This window comes from Limanda limanda, chromosome 21 (assembly GCF_963576545.1).
Source record: "Limanda limanda chromosome 21, fLimLim1.1, whole genome shotgun sequence".
Classification (NCBI taxonomy): domain Eukaryota; kingdom Metazoa; phylum Chordata; class Actinopteri; order Pleuronectiformes; family Pleuronectidae; genus Limanda; species Limanda limanda.
In genome coordinates this window covers 13,583,189-13,603,213 of record NC_083656.1, presented here as the reverse complement: position 1 = coordinate 13,603,213, position 20,025 = coordinate 13,583,189, and the positions used below count along the sequence as shown (strand labels likewise).

The window sequence follows — 20,025 nt, the reverse complement described above, 5'->3', positions numbered from 1 at the left end:
ATCCACGAGTATCCTGGTTTGATTCCAGTGACGATAGAGTAGATTGAACATGTCAACAGATATTGGAATAATGTGGTGATTTATATATTCATCTTAATAATATATATTAAAATGGTAAAACAAGGGTTTTACTAGTGGTCATTTTATAAGCCTGGCTTGAAGTTGTATCATTATGATTGTAGAGCGAGTCACTGTTTATAAATTGTGCTCTTGTATAAGTTATTACCCGTCAGGTTAATGGGTCATTAAGTCCTGTCGTTCCAGTATTAATAGAGTCATAAATGTTGGGTCACACTTTCTTATAACTCATCGGGGTCTGCAGTTATAAATGTCAGCAAGTTGTTAATAGACACTCCATCACGTTTCAGTGGTAAATGTTTCAAAGTTAGAAAATACTTTTGCGACCATATTCCCTGGGATTACAGTTTCACAAGGTCAGAGGTCAACTGGTTCAGAGGAGGTTTTGTTTCCTAGGAATTAAAGATCTTAAATGTTACGCTGGAGGAAAACAAACAGCAGCCAGAGAAAAATATTCACGACGCGCACGAAAGATCTCCATGAAAACAGATCTGTGGCCAACAACTGATTGTAACAAAGTACATTTACTTACTTCCTACTTAAGTACATCATTCATTTAATCTGTACTTTTACTTTCCTCCATATATCAGCAACTATCTGTACTTTCTTCTCTTTTACTCTGCATTGCTTCACATGTTCACATTGTTTTTCTACGTTTTAAAATCTAATAAATATTGAGAGGGGAATTTCTCAACTGACTCCACCAGAGCAAGCAGGGAACATCCGACTCCTGCAGCAGCAGAGATGCCACCGCTGAGACCATAGTGGTAGACGGTTGCATAAGGAAATAGGCTACATCAGCATGTACTTATATTCTGTACCTCCACCACCACTGTTCATTCATTTAGTCCCTGTTTCCTTCAATATCCAGTTATGTGGGTTGTATTGACCAGGAGATGGCAGCACACTGAAGTGGGAGCAAACTGTACAATTTCTCAGTAAAACAACCTTGATGCCAATAAATAACCCTCAGTGAATAAAAGAGAAGGAACTGTGTCTCACATCCCTTTGAACAAAATGTGTGGACGTTTGCATAAAGCATCACAGTCATATCACATTATTTTCTTAATCGGATGCCTGGTGTTGGCTTAAAGAGAACAAAACATCCTGATCTTCAGGTTGAGATATTTCTTTCTTTTGTTCAGGTGCCTGAAAACTGTTAAAACTGTTTCGCTGATCTTGAATCGAGACAGTTTTTATTCTCTTCTGCATTATCTCAAATCACAGTATATTAGTCTTTGTGATCATTTTAAACATTGCTCAAATTCTCATCACCAAATTCACAAAAAAAAATACAAGATGAGATTTTTTTTTCTTTCTTTTTTTACAAAATCCTTGTTGTAATAGCTTTGGGAATAATGCAGTATGGTTGAAAGATGGTTATTATTTATCTTGTCTAATCTATCAAACCTGTCTCCTGCCCATATGCTTTCTTAATGAGTTTTAATTCATAACTCTCCGCACCGCACCCCCCTCCATCCAAAGAGCGAGCCCACTGGCAAAAGGCTGCAGAATGATATTTTCTTTTCAGTGAATGCCACGTATAATGTCGCAGATAATTTGACATATAATGTGACATTCTCATTCTCTTTTGCGCGCCCTGTCCCCTAAGTAATAATGATCTGCTAAAAGATGTTTGTCTCAGGCTTATTGCACTGTCCTCTTCGCTTCATTTGTGTGTTTTTTTTTCTTCTTCTTCTTCCTGACAGGGGCTTTATCCTGAGAAGGGAGAGTGGATGATGCTCTGGTTCTGCAGCTTTTCCTAAAACCACTCATCTGTCCATTATAAATGTGGGTAGTTGGTTTTTTTTAGTGCACTGCCGATGCCCTTTGATGAAGCTGGATAACCCCTTTGTTGTTTCTCATATAGAAGGATGTGCACTTTCCTTGAGTCTGCGTCTGAATCATCAACAATGATCCCTGAAAAATCTATTCTTGCATCTAAAGCTCCCGTCCACATTCATTCTTTTTTTCTCATTTGAACCAGAGTGCTCTCGCAAACTCTGCGAAATGAGAGGACGCGTACTCTGTGAACCGAACGTTTGTGTAATGATATCAGATTTGTCCTCCAGCTTTTGTGGTTATTATTCAAGATTTGAATTTCATGATTATAGTGTTGCAGCTGGATGACTATTTCATTTCTAGGATATATATATAATCTTTTTTTTTCATCAGCTTTTGTCTTTGTCACCTGGTAACCAGAGAGTAGGTGTGATGTCAGAGTAAAATATTCTGTGTTAAACAGAGGGAGGGAGAGTCTGATAAAGCCCTTGTACAACAAACTGAAGATGTTGATCATCACTCACATTGCTCATCTTCATCTCTGTCCTAAAAAGTATGCATTCGATTGGCCTAATGGTCTGTATTTATAGCACTATAGTCTTGACCACTTAGTCTTTGCCATTCATCCATTCACACAAACATTCACAGAATGCATCTATAGGCAACACCTTTCACATATGACTCACTGCTGGGGTTCAGCATCCTACTCAAGGACACTTCAGCATGCACAATGGGCGAGACTGGGATAAAACGCCAACCCTCTGGAACGACCCGCTCTACCACCTGAGCCACAGCATGCAAACCGGCAGAGTAGTTGCTGTGTTATAGAAATTATTAACAGAGCAAAAATAATGTGCTGCAATTCTGTATAAAATGGATTGTCGATTAGCCACAGTTTTAAAAGATTTATGTTATTCAGTTTGAATTTCCCCTGAAATTTTCAGAAGCTTTTAACTCCATTTCATTTTAAAGTGATACTTTTGGAAATGTTGGCCTTTATAGGACAGTGAGGAGGCAGGCAGGGAAACATGGGGAGAGAGGAGGGTGTGTGTCATATGTGAGAGGCAAATGACGAATACGAGGGCACAAATGTTATTGCTAAATATCAAGTTTTCATAAGGAATAATACGTTTTCCTGTAAACAAATGTTTTACAGATTTATAACAGTATTTTACTATGTGCTGGGTACCTACATAAAATAATAATAATATGCTTGGAATTATATAAATATATAAATAGGGAGACTTAAAATAAAGACATATTACAAGTTTATATAAAGACAACCCATTATCAAAGATTTAACCAGTGGTTAACAATCTTGTTATTGTATTAGAACATTTTAAAACTTGTTCCACCATTGGAAAACTATGAAGGATTTTCCTATGACGCATGTTATATAAATCGGCTTTTGTTAATAGTGTATTCGTTTCAATAAGAGCAGAATAGTGACTCTAATGGGTCGATAACCAAGGCTCCTGTAATTTATAGTAAGCGTAAAGGACGTGGAAAAAGTCTTTCTATTTAAAATGATACAGACCGACCTAATATATATGACAGAGACTTATTGACACTAGTTAGTTTGAAACTGCCTGTGAGATTTGCACCCATTTAAAAGCAACAACTTCACCAAATCACAGTGTATTTCTAATGACTTGTCCCTATTTGGTTTATTCAGAGCAAATGTCGATTGCCACAAGTGACTTCCTTTAGAAGACGACTCTTTTAAAGCCCAGCATTGAAAAATAAAACAGTTTCTGCTTCATCATCCTCGAGTGTCATTAAAACAAGTAAACCCCTGTGTGGTTTGGAGCAGGGTTGGACTCCATGTTCAAAGCACAGTGGTATTTCCTGCAGTCTGCGCCCCACGCGTTATTGACCTTTCACGAGCACACAGGCTGCTGCTGCTAATTGTTTACCACCACATCCTGTTTCTCCACCGCTTGGTTTATTGAACAGATTCACCTGCAGTCTGAATAATTTGTCGTGTTGTTTATGACTGGATGAACTGGCATCTATATCGCTAATTATTATCATAAATTATATGTCTTTTCTGGATTTTATTACAGTAATAATCATAATAACACCTTTATTTATAAATGTAAAAACACATACATCCAAATATAACCCAGTAAGATAATAATGAAAGTATAAAAACATTAAATATGTGACAGAAACTTGAGTATGACCAACTATTACAATAACAAAAACTAGAATAAGGGCAAATCAGGGAATGTGGCGCGATAAATGTATGTTTTAAGTTTTGATTTAAAAAAATATTTTATCAACTTACTGGCCTTATCAGCTGATCTATATTTATCAAGTAATGATCCACAGACTGTACCATCCAACACTTCCACATTTCTCACATCAGAACAGACGGAAATAAAAATTACATGAAACGCTCCTGGGATGCCGCAAAACTAATCACAGCTTTCCAGTCCCTGTGGCACCCCCCTTATCAGCCTAATTGTTGTGACACAATTAACTCCCCATACTTGGCATTGCTAAATTAACTTTCCAAATAAACCAGTGAACAAAGGTCTGACCTCGCAGCTCGGTGACGTCAGCCTTCTACAACCAATCCAGGAGCTTTCGCAGTCACCTTTTTTTGTAATCCTCTTTCCTGAGAGGAGCTGTCCGACCAGCACCACACTGCGCGCTCCGCCTGTGCCAGGAATAGTCCAGGTACACACAAGTCACATTAACCGGGCTTACACCCACACAATCGCCCTTTATCGGATTTTCTGCTGAGAACTTTCTTGATTTCGACGCTCAGACACGGCGCTACTTTGTAGATATAGTTACACGTGATGTGTGTTCTCTTTTTCTGGGGCATTTTCCACGCAGGGGAACACTTTTACGCACCAAACTTCAGAGTGGCTTTCGTGTTTTTAAGGATTTAGTGTTTGGTTTCCCACTTTTCTTCCTGACCGGCCATCGGTATGTTTTCAATTTTTTTCGGGTTTTTATGCGTTTGTGTACCGGGCTCGGGTCAACAACCGAGCATCCAGGCGGACGATGGGAAGCGCTACATTTGCCGGGCAGTGCCCCTCAGCGGCGATGCCAGTTGCCCCGTGACGCTATTACCGGAGCTTACCGTCGGGAGTCAAGAAGAGGAGCTCAGAAACACCGTCATGCAGCTGCGAGAGACGATTTTACTGCAGAAAGAAACGATTTCCAAACAGGTTGGCACAATCAACGAGTTAACCACCAAGTTGTCCCTCTGCGCATCAACCACCGACGACAGAAAGTACGACAAGGGGGGCTCCTGGGGCAAAGAAAAGCAAAACACGATGGGGGATGTACCCAGAGACCCCAGTGGGTCTATTAACGGTCTCGGGAAAACCATGCAAGGGCTCAAGGACCGGCTGGAGAACCTGGAGGTAAGGTACTACCAATATGGCACAAAGCGTTACTTCACCTGAGCCAAGTGCGTAAAAGCACAGTTTGATGCGCAGAACGGATTTGCAGGATTAGGACACATAGTAGATTTAGAGCACATATGGTGGTGATCAAACTCAGGTATCCGTGGGAAAGAGATTAATTATCTAACTGAGCAACCTCCAACTTCCTATTACTCAGGACCAATTATAAAACCTGTGGGTTTATCATGCTTTAAAAATAAAGCTTGAACAATATCTTCAACCCACTTTTTAAATGAGTGCCCCAAAATATGATGATTATCCATCACTCATATTTTAATTTCTGATGCCAATTTGCACTTCTCCTGAAATATTATTACATTTAAAGTAAAAGGAACAAACAGGGACTAACATGGATGATTTAATATCACTGCTGAAAACTAACCAGAACCTTTGACAAAAAAATACAGAGAATGTACTAACGTCCACTGATAAAAAAAAACTAAAAGTGTATACACAGGTTTGCCAGCCTCTCACACAGAAGCACAGCTTGTCTAAGACGTTGTTATGAAGCATCAATTTCACTTCTCAGCAGGCTCATTGCAACCGAATTATCTCCATGCCCATCCCTCTCCTTATACTGTAGCAACAGCAGAGTCGCGCCAACATATCCGGCGCCCCCTTCCCCACTGAGCTGCGCGACCTGCTGCAGCGTCGCCTCCAGGAGCTGGAGAAGCAGCTCCTGAGGAAAGTCAGCAACCTGGAGGAGGAGAAGAGCATGTTGTCCAACGCCACGGCCGCCTACAGGCTGAAGACCGAGAGCACTCTGAACGCCCTGGTGGAGCGGATCAGTGAGCTGGAGAAAGGTATGGGACATTTACATCACAGAACTGTGTTGGCCAAAAGTCTGAGTTCTCTCGGTCTCAGACTGTAGTTTTGCTGAAGATACGAAGGTCACTGTGCATTGGATAAAGGCAGATTGATGGGCGACAGTGGTGGATCTGGGATTATTCTAAATCAGGGGCCAGAATGGGCCACAATTTATACAGTGGGTCCAATTATATGTCCAACATCTATGCTGATTCAGTAAGGTGCACATTTAAGTCATTCCTTGTTTAGTGTAGCTCTGTAGCTTTGAGCAAAACCACACATCATTAAATATAGATATTTTTAATTGGTGCACAAAAAAGCTTATATAATACAGAACAAATTGACATATTTGTTGTTAGTATTGTCGGTGAGTAACTAGTTTATATACAGTATATTAAAAAGCTAATGAAAGGACTTAGGGGGCTAATCAGATTGGAGATGGGGCCAGTGCCTCCCTGTGACCCACCCTGGATCCAGGGAATGATGCATGATGACATCAAAGCATCCAACCTATTTTTCCTTATAATACACTAATGGAGAGGAGGCAGAGGAAGGCACTCAAGAGGTAAAAAAGTGGAGCGAGTCTGATGAATCAGGGATGGTGAAATAAAAGTGAGAGACGAGCACATTCGTTGAGTTTTCTTTGTGAGGCTGTTTTAAACCACGACTGCGTGTGTATTGTAAAGGGAGGTACTGCTTTTGATTCTAAGCTTTCACTCCCAGGCAGAGACGAACAGCTTTCAGAAAAGACATGAAACACCTCTCATCTCTTTTTTCTCTCTCTCTCTCTCTCTCTCAATTCAGGGGGAGGAGATTTCTTGTCCCCCGAGCAGTTTAAGGTGTCCCTCCCCCAGCGGACCAACTACCTGTACGGCCGCATCACCAAGAGCCTACCGGAGATGTACGCCTTCACCCTCTGCATGTGGATCAAGTCCAGCGCCCTGCCCGGCATAGGGACACCCTTCTCGTACGGGGTGCCGGGCCAAGCCAATGAGATTGTGCTGATCGAGTGGGGCAATAACCCAATAGAGCTTCTCATCAACGACAAGGCAAGAAGTTTCTTTTTTCTCAACTCTCTTGAACTGTGTGGAATTTGAGTCTAATTCACATAACGAAGATTACTAAGTGCAGTGTATTGTGACAATAGGTTGCCCAACTGCCTTTGGAGGTGCGAGACGGAAGGTGGCACCACATCTGCATCTGCTGGACAACACGAGACGGCCAATGGGAGGCTTACCAGAATGGAGAGAAGCTGGGAAACGGTGACAACCTGGCTGCCTGGCACCCGATCAAACCAGGGGGAGTCATCATCCTGGGGCAGGAGCAGGTACGCAACCCCAAAATGTCAGAGAATATCAGTGATCAGGTTTGTGTGTATTCGACACATCCCTGTGTCTTCACATTTAGTGAGGACACAAATGACATTTCTTCCTTACAAAGTGACTTTTCTCTTCTTTTTTAAACAAATATATCAATTCCTCATGTCAAGTATGTTCTGCCAGCAACCGGTGTTACTTATGACGCATCTCTGCAAACTGCAGGTGGAAACAATAGACGAAGAAGAGGTAATAAGGTGGCGGCAGGTTATCTTGACAAAACAAATCTATGAGACAAGAATAAACCTGTCACTGCAGAGCACATGCTGTGGTCTCCCTCTGGACCAATCAGCGCGTTATTAAAAATGTGAGAATGGAGGAAAGAGATGCAGCCGTCTGTGGAGATGATGTTTTTAACCCCACTAAAGCTACGTCTAAAGTTTTTTCCAGAACCATCAGCAGGTTAATGCTCTTATTCCCTGTTTTACTTTGATTTAATTAAACACATTCACAGACAGACAGACAGACAGACAGACAGACAGACAGACAGACAGACAGACAGACAGACAGACAGACAGACAGACAGACAGACAGACAGACAGACAGACAGACAGACAGACAGACAGACAGACAGACAGACAGACAGACAGACAGACAGACAGACAGACAGACAGACAGACAGACAGACAGACAGACAGACAGACAGACAGACAGACAGACAGACAGACAGACAGACAGACAGACAGACAGACAGACAGACAGACAGACAGACAGACAGACAGACAGACAGACAGACAGACAGACAGACAGACAGACAGACAGACAGACAGACAGACAGACAGACAGACAGACAGACAGACAGACAGACAGACAGACAGACAGACAGACAGACAGACAGACAGACAGATAGATAGATAGATAGATTTTGCTTTATCCCCCTACTTGAAATTCTGCGAAAAGAAGCCAAATTTCCACCATTACAATGTGTTAGCTTTGTAATTGCAGTCGTCACCAAGCTGCTGAAGTCATGAAATTCACAGGATAAAATAAGCCAAGCACCTGACCTTGGGTTCCTCGATTGAAACTATACTGTGTGTAGGCGAGAGGCAACAACAGACATAAAAAAAAACCTTAACGACGCCTTCAACTCAAAAAGATAATTACATTGCATAATGGTGCTGTTGTTGATGACGATGCTTTAAAATGCACCTCCTGCCTTTTGTGGCCCTCACAGGACGTGGTGGGCGGGCGCTTCGACGCCGGACAGGCCTTCGTGGGCGAGCTGAGTCAGGTGAACATTTGGGACCGCGTGCTCAAGCCCGTGGAGATCCAGTCGATGGCCAACTGCAGTTCTTACATCCCGGGGAACGTGGTCTCCTGGCTGGCAAGCAACGTGGAGGTTTTCGGGAGGGGGGCATTCAAAAGGCCTCTGGAGGTGTGTCAGGACCGGCTGCCCAACGCTTGAAAACTGCTTCTCCTTTGATTAACTGGCGTTTCCATCCTCTCAGCAATTTTAATTAATGCCTTCTCTTACTGTGAGCAGGTTTAACGAACATAATGTTATACATGGATGTGTAACTGTGTTGTTTGATCGGCTTTGCACAGAGATACTGTATATTTGGGTTATGTGTTAGGATTTCTGAAAACAGGAAATGCTTGCATACATACACACGTCAGTTTTAGACGTTTTGTTACCTCCATGCCCGTGTGGATCTGTGTCAATGTGGGAACAAACCAAAGTGCAAATTGTTACGTGATTAAGGTTCTTTAAAAAACGTCAGTACACCCACGCCGTAGCAGAAAGGTCCCCTCAGGTATTAACACCATCCCCCTCCCTCCATCCACCTCCCAAAGCTTTGAAGCCAGACGCACGCAGGTCCTGCGACTACTACAAGTATGCTGAGGTCCAGACTAAAGCTTAGGGTTTGGCATTGGCATGTGAGCTGGCGTTTGCGTGCGCTGTGTGGGAGGAAAGATTAACAGGTCTTGCTAATGTTATGTCTCTAGCTTAACTAGGAAATGGACTTAAAGCCAACATCCATCAAGCCTCTGATCCTGACGTGTTCAATATATTTAAGGGGGAATGTAAGTGGACGATTACTATTTTGCACTTTATCTGTGTCGTGGCACTGGTTGGAGCACGTGTGCAATAGACTCAGTAAAAGAAACACTCATACTGATTTAGTTTGCCGGCTCATTAGAGAAAACCACAGCTCATTGGAAAGCTTTATTCTCTGCATGTGGAACTGATGCAAGTGATATTAGCGAGTCTGTCACTGTGCTTTTCCCCCCTCCTGCCTTTTCCATTTGAACAAAAACGAGATATAAATGTATTCATAGCGTCAATCTTGTGACTATTTGTGATCTGCAGTGTTGCAGTGGGTATTGTGACCAAGCATTCAACAAAAGATTGAAACATATGTTAATAATTGCATGTGTCGTGTGATCTTACATTATCTAGTGTCTCTGCTCGGGAAGATTGTAGTTTTTTTAAAATGTTATATCTGTTTTAAGCGAGTGTACATGTATGAGGCGATGTCAACCTTGTCCTGTGGCCTTCGAAAGAAAACTTAAGTGCCATTTAATGTTTTATAAATACTGAAAATGTTTCGCTTTGTCTGTAAATGAAAATGTGGGAAATAAAGAAAATGACCAACAGCCATTACACTGTATGTTTCCTGCTGATTGGAATATTTCTCGGTATCCGTTTCAGGTATTTAAGAGTGAAATGAATCCGGGTCATGCGAGATCAGCCAGTTGCTCTGCTGCAGACTTTGTTTAAGCTCATGACCGATCTGCTAAGTGTCTCTGGGTATGTGTCGGTCTGGTGAGGTTAGCGACACACAGGCTGAGCGGGGTCTTTAAAGTCAGATGACCTGGGTCAGAGCAACAGCAGGTGTCCTGGGCGGCATTAGCAACGCTTACCTGATAAGAGAGGCCGAAAGGTCACGGATGACACCACAGACACACCCCCTCTTGACAGAGAGACTGCCTGCGACCACACACAGTTCTAAAAATAGGTAGGGTAAATATGTTATGCTGAGGATTGAATGTAATCGTTTATATTGTGAGCGAGGGCATAATATTCATACCATCTCACTGAATGAAATAGATTGACTCTTTTAAAACAATTTCAATTTAATTTGAACCACGAACAAAGAAAAAGGTTTTTCACTCCAATTTTATTCGAGCTACTTTGGCTGCTAGCCAGTCGGTATTATCTGGCATAATAATAGTGATTATTTCTAAGGTGTATTCCTCTGTAAGAAATAATCATGTAGAAATCTTCAGGAATATTTGACCATGCCAATCTCCCCGGGTTACACCCTTGATTTGTAGCACCAACAAAACCCAAAGATCCTGAACTATTATCAGCTTTTTGGAAGCCGCAGAAGCAGCTGAACCTTAAATCAACAAATAAACAATCAGTTGAGTAAAATGTACAATGAGTAATTATAGACAGCGACTGGTTTGATGTTCGAGAGCTTGATGGTTCCGTCGTTGCCGCCTTTGTACTGTCGTCGCAGACTGATAAGTTTGTAGAATTCACACAGGCTGTTTTTCTAGCGGCGGACAGATTTTATTCAGCTTGTACATTTAGGCCAAAGTGGAACACACGTCTTTGTTTACCGCTCTTCACATTTTCTAATGACACTGGATGCTCTCTATGTTATAGTCTTTTATCTGGATGAGTTTGTTATGTCTGTATGTGTGTGTGTGTGTGTGGGAGGGGGGGGGGATCAATAATGAACATGCTAATGGAAAAGAAATCGTGCAAGACAAGCTGTGTGGGCTTGAACTTCACGTCTGATTTTATGAGCTGGATAAAAAAAAGAGTTGTAAATAAAACCACTTACAGAGAACTAACCAACCCACTCTATGTAAAACTAAGGCACTGAAGTTTAAAGACCTGGCCGAATTCAAAACGGGTCAAATAAAGCAAATTAACCGGCGTCCAGCTGGTGTCTCACATGAGAGAAATCCTTAAATGCATAATTTGGGAGGAATTTTTATGTTTATGATAAACAATCATTTGGGACTAAAGTCACTGTATTACAATCAAAGTTGTGATGGAGAAACCGTGAGGAATGGAAATATTTAACACATTTAATATACTGAATACGTATAGAGATGATGGTGGATCACAGTCAGACAGGCAGAAGGATGTAAATTTGTCTGCTTTAAATTTGCTCATCTGCTCTCGCTGAGCCATGAATGTCGTGAAAAAGCTGGAATATTGCGGCAATTCACTAAATCTTTTAAATTAAAATGAAAAAAAGGGGGGGTGGGTAAGATTTTACTTGTTCCATCTGTTGCTAAAGTTCGTTTCTTCCTTTCTTTTTTGCTCATACAGATATTATTATTGTCATTTTGAACTAAACCTAACCAGGAGTTGGTGGAGACCAAAAAAGAGCTACAGGGAGAGTGACTATTGGATTTACAATATGTGTGCGAATCAATGTTATATTAATTGGTGACTGTATCAGGGTTGTGATCACAGCCTCTATAACTTGCATAACACATTGCTATAACACATCTCCAACTAGAGCTCCCTCTTATTTTTCACTCACATGGTTGAGAAGGCCTGATACAACAACAGCAGGTCAGTGTTTATTACAGAAACACTCACAAATCTTTTAACTCACTTTTCTGTAAAAATGTACAGTGACATTTATTTTTTCTCATAAAGGTTGTATTTTGGGTGAGTTGAAAAAGCCACATTGCCTTCTTTGCCAAATATCTTTGCAAAACGGTTTCTTTGAATACAAAAACCCAGGTTTGTTTACTTTGAGTAATGAAAAGGTGGTACATTTGTGTACATTAGCATTATGTTCATTAACCCTTTCTATTTACAGGAGACAGCTTCATCGGAGAGAGGGGAGGCGTTTGAATTCAGATTCATGAGGCGTTCTTCTTCCAAGAGCCGTGGACCGCTGCAGACTTGTCACCATCAGCAGTGTTTTAGCGCCAAGGTCGATGCTCAAAGCACCTGCCGCTCCTCGCTGCATCTCTGACAGCTGGCATTCATCAAGAGAGTCGCGGTGAATGAATGTTGTGACACCTCTAACGGGGGGAAAAGCTGTCGTCAAACACCGTCAATGCGCTAAACGGCACAGAGTCTCTCTCTGAACTATTTGAGCAAAGTGTTTTTACAGTACTTTGAGTATCCTGAAATGATCTATTTTCTACAGTGAAAATCCTGAAATTATGTCTTCCACAGTGAAAATGTTGGACTTTACTTTAAAAAATCTCCAAATCTATCCAGTAAATATGTTTGCTATTCAGTATGTAGGTAGTCAGATAGGTCCTGAATACAGGCATATCAGTCTCTCTCTGAACTTATTGAGCAAAGTGTTTTTAAAGTACTTAGAAGTATCCTGAAATGATCTATTTTCTACAGTGAAAATCCTGAAATGATCTGTTCCACAGTGAAAGTGTTGGACTTTACTTTGAAAAATCTCCAAATATATTCAAGGATCCAAGGATTTTGTTTTGTGTGAGGTAATTATACGCCATCCCCTTTGTTTGGTTAAGTTCTACTCAAACCATTTTCTCTTGATACTTAGCACATGTTACTTAATGTGGAAGAATACTGAGTCTCCCTCAAAGTGTTTACTTGTAAAGCTCCATTTTCTTCATTATGTATTTGTTATACATTTCAGCCTATAATAATGAATTATTGATTAGTGTTACTAGTGAATTTTGTCCATATACATTATACTGGGTTCCCAGAAGATACATCCTGATGACTTTGGTGATCACCTCACTTTCAGTTGCCAAAAGCAGGTACTTTTAAACAGTATTTGTTCAGCTTGTTTCCAGTCTTATCCACCACTCACAGCACTTTACTGTGCAAGACACACTCACACACACACCCATGTGCATTTTTTTAACCATCCCTCACCATTCACACATTGTTGTCACAGTCATCAGGAGCAATTTGGGGTTAAGCCTCCGAGGATCGATCCAACGACCTTCTGGTCAGTAGATGACCCTCTATACCTCCTGATCCACAGCTGGATAATCAGATATTAGTATTATTTTGTATTATTTGTATTATATTAATATAGCTTATAAAACCTACCTTTCATGTACAGAATTCATAAATTGGCAACCCTATCAGGTCTGGATCTTAAAACATCATCAGCCTCCTCCAGCTCACAGTCATCCTCCATGTTAACATGCCAGCTAATCCGAAAAACAAACTGGTCTTTGTAGCATCTAAAGCTGTGGTGTTTGAGCGTGTTCTGCACATTTGTTGCTCTTCAAATGTGCAGCTTCTGGTTTCCACTTTGACAAAGATCAAAACAGAGCGTTGTTACAAAGAAAATATTTTTATATTTTATTCTTCTATTGAAAGCAAAGCAAAGTCAGGTTCAAAGGTATGCATCAATATGGGGAAAAAATACATAAACAAAAGAGTATAGTATTGTGCAGTGCAAACATGACCTACACTTGAGCTATTAAATAATTATGAGTGAATGTCAGCCTTCAAGCTCACCTATCTTAAAGGGACAATGCAGACAGTATTGGACTTGCTGAACCACAGATTAGGCAGCGGGTTGTGTACTGATCATCCACAGGTGCATGGATATAAACCTATAACATGTTGATATGTGTAACGAGGAAAGTGGTTATTGTTTCTATAAAGACATAGGTGTGTATTTCCTGCTACCAAATGTATATACATGTGCATGTAGCAGCCTCTGGAACTCTGGTGCTTAGGAGATGTATTGAGTCCCACACTGCAGGAGGAGCGGCTCCTTCTCTCCTCTCTCCAGGTTGGAGAATTTAAAGAGAATCGTGCTCTGGCCTTCTGACTCTGGATTCTTCAGGTATAAAGCGTTACTGGACACAGGAATCTGCTAAATGACATTTATCAAAGGGTTAATAGGTGAAATGTCTGTTGCAAATGCACAAACAATAAAGATCCGTCACATATATTTAAAGCAGGTTGGTTTTCCAGGGAGCTTCTACTTCTCACTCAAATTTCTGCTCGGGTATCATTTATTTCTGGATGCAGATCGCCTCCTTGTGGTCGTTTGGGAGCATGCAACCATTGATGTAATCAAGGAGGTTCACAAACAAACATTAATCAATTAATCTAAAACAATATCATACTGTGATGAAGAACTTTATTCCACCACTACTTACTTTTATGACCTGGAAGAAACCAACTATGGCACTATATCCATGTCCTGTCATCCCCATTAAACCCAGGGTCATGAAAAGTTACGCCGACGTATTAAAGATGACATTTACACGTGATTAATTCTAAGATTTAGCAGCACATTAAGCCATTTATGTACCTGTGTTCTGCTGCGGCAGGCGATGACAGCGATGAAGGAGAAAGTGGCGATGAGGACGGCAGCACATGACAGCATGAAGAAGAGTTGAGGGTTGCCTGCGAGTGAAACAGGAAGAAGAAAAAGCGTGTTATCTGTGAGTGTAGTTCTAATTGATAACAATATTTGAAAGTGCTGTTCATGTGAAAATAGTTAATCTGAGTGTTTCTGATTTAAAATTATTGTAAATATTTATGTTTGTAAACATCTATGTTTGTTAATATCTATGTGTAGATCTCATTTCGGGTGAAATAAAGGAAGATGCTGTCTGTTGTATCAATCAAACAAAGAAACAAAGAAACAAACAATCAATCAATCAATCAATCAACCAAACAACGAAACAACCAAACAGAGCCAAGTAAAGTTACGATTTTCCATTCGAATGTGACATCAAAAGCTGTTTATCTGAGTTTCATTTGGATCGTTACAGCAGCAAATCGATTACAGACATGTGCTGACCTCGCTGCCCCCTGACTCCTCGCTGTCTGTGGAACTAACACGGCTAAATGCCACATTTTCTCTGAAACACCTCATGACACAACACAGCTCATCCCAGCTAGAATCTTTTCGATTATAAAACATTAAGAAATTATTAGCTGCATGTAGGCGCTTGGATGAAACTGGTAAATCAGTACGAAGAGTCATGGATTTTTGGTTTATTTGGATTCAAAATGACATTAAGTCTACACAGGGAATTATATGGAGAGGTAGGGGAGCCTTGCGGACGTTGAAGGGCTTTAGTCAGAGTTTACAAATGAATGAATTCCTTCTTCTAGGAATAGAACGATTCAAGAAATCAGTTTGATAAGGTTGAATTGGATGAGAACAAGATAGATGAGCAATATTTTACCCAAAAAAAGAAACCAATCCTGTTTTCAGAGATATTCTTTCTCTTTTGGTTATGTTGCTGCATCTTTCTGATCTACAGTATCATTGACTTTGATTACATGGTCAACAATATTCTGATATATTCTATTCTATGATCAAATATGGATGCTCCTATGTGTATACTCTTACTTGTGTGTTGTTGTGATTATGGATCACGTGTATATTTACGCATCTCTTTTCATGCGACGTCTTTCCACTGGTGGAGGAGGTGGAGCTGGAACTTCCCTCGCTGAGGTTACCCCACATTTTATTTTCATGTGGCGTCATGTGTGGCCATATCAAATACTTATGGGTCAAAAAAGAGTTTTGTGAAAGTATTGTTTTTTAATAATAACTATAAATTGAATTGTTTGTATACATTGTTATTGTATTCTCAGATATTACTCTACCATTTTAAGCCTCTGGTTGATACTTCAACATTTCCCTTTTGGCATCTCTATGCTCTGTCATGTACTGTTAATAGGACTATGAATGGGATATTCTATTAGCAACTCAATCGAAACTTATTCAGAATAAGGTCAATCGTCAGATTATTATGATATCATTTTATTTCATTTGTGATTTTCTTTGTTCTAGATATTTGGTGCCTGTATGTTGATCTTCAGTTTGTATCAATAGTAGACAAATGTAATTTATTTACCATACAACAGATAAAGTTACAGGCTATATTATAGGCGTATAATTACTTAATGGTTATTAAGTTAAAAGGAAATAATGAAAGATAAAGAGCTACTTCTTTACATTTTCTTGATATTTTTGCATTGCTTGTGTCAGAAATAAGAAGGAGTTATCACCACAGAGAGACACAGGAATGCTCCGGCTGTAGTGTCTGTGTTAAGGAAAATATTACGTCGCTTTAAAAGCTTTCGCATTTTTCTGGTGCTTGAGTGTACAGAACTCATTACCTTGCATGTCAACTTTACATTCCTGAGACTCTGCAGTTAATCCATCATGGGAACATCTTCCATGGTCCATGTGTCCCATCAAGAGCAACTATCTATAAACCTTATCTCCTGTCAAGTTAAACTGAAATTATAAAATGGATACTTAGAAAGTTGACTAATAGTTCCAGGGATTAGAACCGGTTTGGGTCACTAAATTGTATATATCAGTTATGTTGGAAGTGGAATCCCAATGTGTGAACTACTTTGAACCCGTTTTATCACATCATGTGCTCGGCTTTGTCGCCACAGACACATTTCCACACAAGCGGACAATGGAGATTTTCTATCTTATCTATTAATCTATCTCTCAGGGTCGTTCACAGCCTGACATCACGTGGGAGGGGGAGAGTTGTTGATCATGTAAAAGTCGTCACAGTGATTTGGATCAAAGGGGTTAGTGGTTGCGAAACAAAACAGAGAAAGGTTATTTGGTAGAATGACTAACAACTACAGATATTTAGTTATGCAAAATCAAATGCAACAAAGACAATTGCAATTGCTTGGGGCCCGCCCTCTGTCCAATCTTGGGATGAGTTGTGAAACATGTGCAACTACACTCTGCAGCCACGGGCCAGGACAGCGCACGATGACGGTGCACTTTTGACATTATTAAACAGATGGTTTTATAACCAAAAATGACAAATAATTTGCAGTAAATGAGACATATGACTTGTGACTTTTTTCGTGTCTGGATCTTTGAATGAGAAACAGCCTGTGTGTGTGTGTGTGTGTGTGTGTGTGTGTGTGTGTGTGTGTGTGTGTGTGTGTGTGTGTGTGTGTGTGTGTGTGTGTGTGTGTGTTAGAGAGAGTGGTCCATGACATATTTCTCATGTTGTGGGGACCTGAATCGGTTGACACTGTAATATTGTCATATTATTGGGATTTATCTTCCAAATGGGGAAAAAAAGCAAGTCCACATAACTTAATAATACATTAAAATAATTAAGGTCAAGGTTAAGGTTTTAAATCAATGAGTTAATGTAATGTGTGTGTGTGTGTGTGTGTGTGTGTGTGTGTGTGTGTGTGTGTGTGTGTGTGTGTGTGTGTGTGTTTACTGTACATGTGGTCACTCACTGTTCCTCTTGACATAGAGACTGAAGGAGGTTTGCAGTTTGCTGATTTCATTGCGGACACTGATGTCCAGGCAGTGGACGCCGGCCGAAGTGAAGGTGTGGTTCAGCCTCAGGGTGTTCTCATACAACATGGTCAGTGTGCAGCCGCCCATCGTGTCCGGCACACAGTAGGGCAGGAAGCGCCAGCACACCCACATAGGAGGACTAAAGACACGCACACACACACACACATAGATATTAGTTCCATAAACATGCCCTGATTTTTTTATAACAAGATCCCTGTGAAATCAGGGAAAATGTAAAAAAAGAATAAAGTAAAAAAAAGTAATTCATGGATCCGCACCCTTATCTGGATCAAATGTCAAATTAAACGGGCTCCTCCCTGACTCATTGCACTTCCTCCAACCAATTTTTGTGGAAATCCATCCAGTTGTTGACATGTCATATTGTTTACATGATTGTTTTTCACAACATCTAAGGTCACGCAATCATTATGTCTCTATTATTTAACTCTTTCAACTTATATTCAAGAAAATGCACACAGATTTAACCTTTTGATTTCTTTTACCTCTTTTTTTGTGCTCTTTTTAATCTTTTTTATTTTGCTTGAAAATCATCTTGAACTGGGCGGTGTGATTTTAAATTTGTTTCTTTTTATATTGTGTCTGTGTTGTTTTTAATGTCCTTGGACAGCACCTTGAATCTAAACCGCAATGTATGACATATGCTTTATAAATAAAACTGCCTGGCCTTACAAACAAACAAACAAACAAATCAAAGACAAACAAATTAACAGGCGGTTAAAACATAATAGAAGATGAACAAACTAAATACAGCTTACCTTCCATCAACGTGAAAAGCCAAACTGGAGTCCTGAGACACCTCATAATCTGAAGGGCTCCTCAGCTCAATGTTTTTGATGGCATCTAAACATTGATATCGGTTTGAAGTTATTCAGGGTTTTCTTTGGAACAATACAAATGTACTTTTACTTAAATATATTCTTTGATCTCATTTAGTGCTGAGAGTTACTTCTACGGATTTTTTTTAAAATAAACATTACATGAGCACTTTTCTACTCGTCTAATCGCAGTAAGTTGCTGATATGTCTACAGGAAATACAAACCGAGCACTTGAACGTCTGTGGAGTAGACCCCAGTGATTGCAGGAGTGTATTTGGTCATATTGACTCCCACCTTCAGTCGCAGTGTGTAGTTCCCTGACTCTGGGTAATGGAAGCGGACAACCGGCTCTGTCCCCTGGATCACTTCTCTGCATCACAGATCCAAAGAAGTGGAAATTAAAAACAGACAAAACAACCCAAAACTTTTTGTGAAAATGTTAAGAAATGAATCCTTGTACCCGTTGCCTAAATCCCAGGTATAGGTGAATTTAGATCTGCTGAAATTCCTCTGGGGATCGAAGAGTTCAAACATGGTCTCTGTGGGGACATCTGACGCCAGATCTCCCATGTCTCTCACAAAGGTGGCATTTCCCTCCATCTGATAGAAAACCAGCTTCCCGGCCACATGTTCTGTTTAAAGGAGAAGATATATATATATATCACTAACAAAGCTACTATGATTGTAGGAAATGTATAAAAGAAAATCTGGATGACCTACCTAAATCTGACAAAGGGTCCGTAGTCCCTGCCACACCCAGGAGCACCAGGAGAAGAAGCATCAAGATCCAGAAGGTATTTTTTCTGCGGCACATGTCCAAAAGTTTAAGGATGAAAATGTAGAAACGTGACAAAAAGTCTTAAAGGAAGCAGATTGTAGATTTTTACCTTTCCATGTTTGCTGTCGCTGTAGCAGGAGATCACTGCAAGGACCTCCAGTAGGAATAAAGTTAAAGCAGAGTGGTTGTACAAGGGGTGTGTGGGCTGCTGCTGCTGCTGGTGGTGGTGGTGGTGGTGGGGGGGGCTGTAAAGGCTTGAAATTGTCACCATGCGTTGCAATCATGTGGCTGCAGAGACACAACCAGCTTTTGAACAGGAGGCTTCTGGCCTGGGTCAAATTCCTCCCAGAGTTGTGGGACATCGTCTTTTATGTTGCATGTTGTATTTTCATGGTTTTCCGGAAAACCGAAATGAGACGTAAAGAGTCATTTCACAAGGACAGTGGAGGAATCTTAGATCAATATTCCATCCCTATTAGTTGGCTGAGGCCTTCAGAGAGTTTGATAATGTTTGTTTCTCTGCAGCCTAAGGGGAGATTATTAAACTGGCTGATCAACATTGCTCAAATGACTGTCTTAAGGTCACCCGAGTCTAAATTAGCTGAGTCAGCCTCTCATTAAAAATCTTCAATGGTAAATGGTTTGTATTCTTCATCACTATCTTCCCTGCCTCAACTTCTATCTGT

At 40.5% G+C, this 20,025-nt stretch overlaps 2 protein-coding genes across 2 annotated transcripts; one reads left to right on the top strand and one right to left on the bottom strand.

Moving 5' to 3' along the window:
* The first annotated feature begins 4,802 nt into the window (after positions 1-4,802).
* nptx2b (neuronal pentraxin IIb) lies at positions 4,803-8,873 on the top strand. Its single transcript, XM_061095314.1, has 5 exons — positions 4,803-5,243; positions 5,869-6,088; positions 6,897-7,141; positions 7,240-7,419; positions 8,643-8,873. The coding sequence occupies exons 1-5, from the start codon at positions 4,803-4,805 to the stop codon at positions 8,871-8,873; spliced, it is 1,317 nt and encodes a 438-aa protein (XP_060951297.1).
* A 5,257-nt stretch (positions 8,874-14,130) lies between these two features.
* Positions 14,131-19,342, bottom strand: tmem130 (transmembrane protein 130). Its single transcript, XM_061095462.1, has 7 exons — positions 19,282-19,342; positions 19,022-19,193; positions 18,786-18,931; positions 18,501-18,585; positions 17,661-17,863; positions 14,719-14,813; positions 14,131-14,271 (listed from the first exon to the last, which is right to left on the bottom strand). Exons 1-7 carry the CDS (start codon positions 19,340-19,342, stop codon positions 14,131-14,133), a joined length of 903 nt encoding a protein of 300 aa, XP_060951445.1.
* Between the last annotated feature and the right edge of the window lie 683 nt (positions 19,343-20,025).

Bases quoted from the DNA above. Each gene is read 5' to 3' on its own strand.
- nptx2b (XM_061095314.1), top strand. From the start codon at position 4,803: ATGTTTTCAATTTTTTTCGGGTTTTTATGCGTTTGTGTACCGGGCTCG. The intron at 7,142-7,239 runs GCAAGAAGTTTC...TTGTGACAATAG, and splicing joins AGCTTCTCATCAACGACAAG to GTTGCCCAACTGCCTTTGGA. The intron at 7,420-8,642 runs GTACGCAACCCC...TGGCCCTCACAG, and splicing joins TCATCCTGGGGCAGGAGCAG to GACGTGGTGGGCGGGCGCTT.
- tmem130 (XM_061095462.1), bottom strand. From the start codon at position 19,342: ATGCTTCTTCTCCTGGTGCTCCTGGGTGTGGCAGGGACTACGGACCCT. The intron at 17,864-18,500 runs GTAAGCTGTATT...GCGTGTCTTTAG, and splicing joins GCTTTTCACGTTGATGGAAG to TCCTCCTATGTGGGTGTGCT. The intron at 14,272-14,718 runs GTACATAAATGG...GTCATTTAGCAG, and splicing joins CCTGCCGCAGCAGAACACAG to ATTCCTGTGTCCAGTAACGC.